At 39.7% G+C, this 3935-nt stretch overlaps 1 protein-coding gene across 1 annotated transcript; it reads left to right on the top strand.

Annotated features, from left to right (window-relative positions):
- The first annotated feature begins 1717 nt into the window (after positions 1 to 1717).
- Positions 1718 to 2230, top strand: LOC109236398 (protein spotted leaf 11-like). Its single transcript, XM_019402572.1, has one exon. It carries the CDS (start codon positions 1718 to 1720, stop codon positions 2228 to 2230), a length of 513 nt encoding a protein of 170 aa, XP_019258117.1.
- The last annotated feature ends 1705 nt before the right edge of the window (positions 2231 to 3935 follow it).

The following is a 3935-nucleotide window of genomic DNA, read 5'->3' on the forward strand; positions in this document are numbered from 1 at the left end:
CGATATAATAAGATAACTGAAACGAAAGAAATAACAAGTAGAAATATAACTGTATGAACAAAAATACAAGACTAATACTAATACAGTTGGTATGGCAAAGCAATACATTAAACTACCCACTAACCTTCTACCTTAATCCTCGACCTTCACACCTTGCTATCAAGGGTCATGTCCTCAATAAGCTGAAGTTGCGCCATATCCTACTTAATCACTTCATCCAGTACTTCGTAGGCCTACCTCTACCTCTCTTCATGCCACCAAGGCCAATCTATCACACCTCTTTACAGGGCATTTGCGCCTCTCCTCTTTACATGCCCGTACCATCTTTACCTTACTTCTCGCATCTTGTCCTCCACTGGGACCACTCTCACCTTCTTCCGAATAACTTTATTCCTAATTTTATCTCTCCTTGTATGCCCGCACATCTATCTCAGCATTCTCATTTCTACTACTTTCATCTTCTAGACATGGGAGTTCTTAACTGCAAACACTCTGCCCCACATAACATAATCGGTCCAACCACCACTCTGTACAACATACTTTTAAGTCTAAGCAGCACATTCTTATCACACATAACACCGGATGCGAGCTCCATTTCATCCACCTCACTCCAATACGATATGTGACATCCTCGTCAATCTACTCATTACATTGAATTACTGACCCGAGATATTTAAAACTTCCTTTCTTGGGGAAGACTTGAGTGTCAAGCGTCACTAACACGTCTGCATCATGATTCTCGTTACTAAACTTGCACTCCAAGTATTTTATTTTGTTCCTACTGAACTTGAAACCTTTTGACTCCAATGCCTGTCTCCAAGCCTCCAGCATCTATTTACATTGTCTCGTGTCTCGTCAATCAGAACAAAAATAAATAAACTAAAAAAATAATAAAAATAAAATAAGTGCAAAATTTTACTAGAAATAAAAAAGTGAGAAAATACAACAATAAAATAGAAAAAATAAAAGAAAGTAAACAAGACAAAATATTGGGGGAAAAAAAGGAGAAGGAGCTTAGGCATAAGAAGGGGGATAAAATCTTCAAAATAAGCATATTCTGTCATTTTTCAATAAAAAGAATATTTTGGACATGATTTTTTTTAAAATTTTAGTGCCTTTTTCCATTTAACTTTTGGTATAAGTTTGGAGATCTATATTTTATTATTAAAAAATAAAATGTACATATTCTGCAGTTACATAACAAGGACAAATCATAATTATTTTATTTAAAATATATAAGCAAATTATATTTAATGAAAAATATCTGACTTGTAAAATGCCATCACTCCTTTTGGTGCGTAGCAAAAACAATAGGCAGAATGGCCTCTGGGCCACCTAAACTTGCATAAGATTTTAAAGCCGATACTAAAACTCTCATTTTTTTCAAATTTGGCACCTCAATTCAATAAAAATGCTTATGATAAGCCCCTCTCTTAGAGCTTGTATCTCAATTGCTCGACATGAATACCACGTCAGATTCCCACACCATTTATTATTTGACAGCTGTAATTTGTGTGCCTTGTCTTTTTTCAAAATTAATTTATTAAATTTCTATTTTTTATTCTCTTTCCCTTCTTTTATTCTTCACCTCCTAGGCACGCGTATAAAGAGACGTTCACACGTGCTAAGGGACTGTGATTCGGTATGTCAACCACATGTCTGCACAAACTGTAAACATAAGCTTCGATAATGGAGGCTGTATACATAAGCTCCGATAATGGAGACTGAAGTTCAATCGAATTTCACCTATTTGAGAAGAACCTTCACCGATCTCAATATTAACGCAAGTTCCTCAACTTTCAGTGATTGCAATAGTGATAGATCCGGCGAGTTTCCAATCGCTTCTTCACAAAGCCGGCGGCTATTTTTGTCTTGCGCTTCTGAAAACTCTGATGAATTAATCGAGCAACTTGTTTCCGATGTCGAGTCAAGTTTAATTGACGAGCAAAATCAAGTGGCAACGGAGATTATACTCCTCGCTAAAAACAAACTGGAAAATCGTATCAAAATAGCTCGACCTGGAGCAATCAAACCGTTGATTTCGCTTATCGCGTCCTCCGATCCTCAGCTTCAGGAAAACGGCGTTACGGCAATTCTCAACCTGTCACTTTGTGACGAGAATAAGGAACTTATCGCTGCATCTGGAGCAATCAAATCACTAGTTCGAGCGCTTAAAATCGGGAACTCTACAGCTAGAGAGAACGCGGCTACGCAATTGAAACACTTTTGATTGTTGACCACGTGTGAACGTCTCTTGATTGTTGACAATTTTTGTGACGACCCGGCCGGTCGTCTTAAGAATTTACGCCCCGATCCCCCATTAACTGCTTCACCTAAGTTCATTTCTACTATTTTGGTTTGCCGGGACGTTCGGTGTTGAGTTTCGGAGAGTTTTGGGACACTTAGTCCCTAAATGAGAGCTTAAGTATGGAAAAATGGTCCATAGTCGGAACAGTGTGAAGACGACCTCGGAATGAAAATTCGATGGTCCCGTTAGCTCCATTGGGTAATTTCGGGGTTGGGAGCGTGTTCGGAATGTATTTTGGAAGTCCGTAGCTCATTTAGGCTTGAAATGCTGAAGTTTGAATTTTTGAAATTCCCGGTCCGATAGTGAGTTTTTGATCCAAGGGTCGGATTGGAATTCCGGAAGTTGCAGTAGCTCCATCATGTCATTTGGGATGTGTGTGCAAAATTTCAGATCATTTGGACGTGTTTTGGTTAGGTTTTTGATCGAAAGCGTATTTTGATAAAAGTTGAAGTTCTTAGTCTCAAATCCTTGTTTAATTCGAGTTTCCGGCGTTGTATTAGGTGGTTTAAGGATTGGTACAAGTTTGAATGAGGTATTAGGTGTTATTGGTGCTTTTGGTTGAGGTCTCGGGGGCCTCGGGATGAATTCGGATGGTTGACGGAAGGTTTTGAAGTTGAAGAGTTGCTGAAGACATGCTGGCATCTGTCATAACCGCACCTGCGGTTTGGGTTCCGCAGGTGCGGAACCGCAGAAGCGGCCTGACCATCGCAAGAGCGAAATTGGGCTCCCTCAACTTTTTCCGCAGGTACGGAAGATCTACCGCAAATGCGGTTACGCACATGCGAGGCCTCTATCGCAGATGCGGCCCTGGTCCTTTGTGAGAAACTGCAGAAGCGGTAAGAGTACCGCAGAAGCGGCAACCGCAGGTGCGGTATAAGACCGCAGAAGTGGAAGGCCTGGAATTTAATGAAAACTGCAGAAGCGGTAAATTGGCCGCAGAAGCGGAAATCCCTGGGCAGAAATAGAAATTTCGAGGGTTTGAGTTCATAAGTTACAAAAATCAATTGAGAGCTCGGGAGAGGGCGATTTGGAGTGGGTTTTGAAGTGAAGATCATTGAGTAACGTTTTCTTAATCCCTTCTAATTATATTTCATCATTTTGTAGTTAAATCCCTCATTAAAATTTTAATTTGGGATTAAAATTTGAAGAATTTGGGTAAAACTTCTTAGACCTAACTATTGGGTTTTGAGTGAGAATTTGACCTCCGACTTGGGAGATTTTTATATGGTTAGACTCGTGAGAGTACGAGGGTTCTGAAAATGTAAAAATTATTCGATTTCGAGGCGTTGGCCTGAAGGGCATTTTGGTCATTTCACCTAATTTTATGCCGTAGCTTTGAATTTAATAGCAAAACCAGGTGTTTGCGATGTTATTTACAATGTATAATTGAATTGAATAGATATGAGCCATTTGGAGTCGGATACTCGTGGCAAGGGCGTGATTTCTAGTTGATTTTGAGCAGGTTCGAGGTAAGTGGCTTGTCTAACCTTGTGTGGGGGACCTTTCCCCTTAGGATTGTTACTTGATTTTTGAGTGCCTTGTACGTGAGGTGGCGAGCACGTACTTGAGCCAATTGATGAAATTCCGGTTTTTACTTATGTTATTGAGATTTAGTTTCTTTCTTACT

This window comes from Nicotiana attenuata, unplaced genomic scaffold (assembly GCF_001879085.1).
Source record: "Nicotiana attenuata strain UT unplaced genomic scaffold, NIATTr2, whole genome shotgun sequence".
In the NCBI taxonomy this organism is placed as follows: Eukaryota; Viridiplantae; Streptophyta; class Magnoliopsida; order Solanales; family Solanaceae; genus Nicotiana; species Nicotiana attenuata.

What these genes read in the sequence shown, in the direction of transcription:
- LOC109236398 (XM_019402572.1), top strand. Translation starts at nt 1,718, where the DNA reads ATGGAGACTGAAGTTCAATCGAATTTCACCTATTTGAGAAGAACCTTC.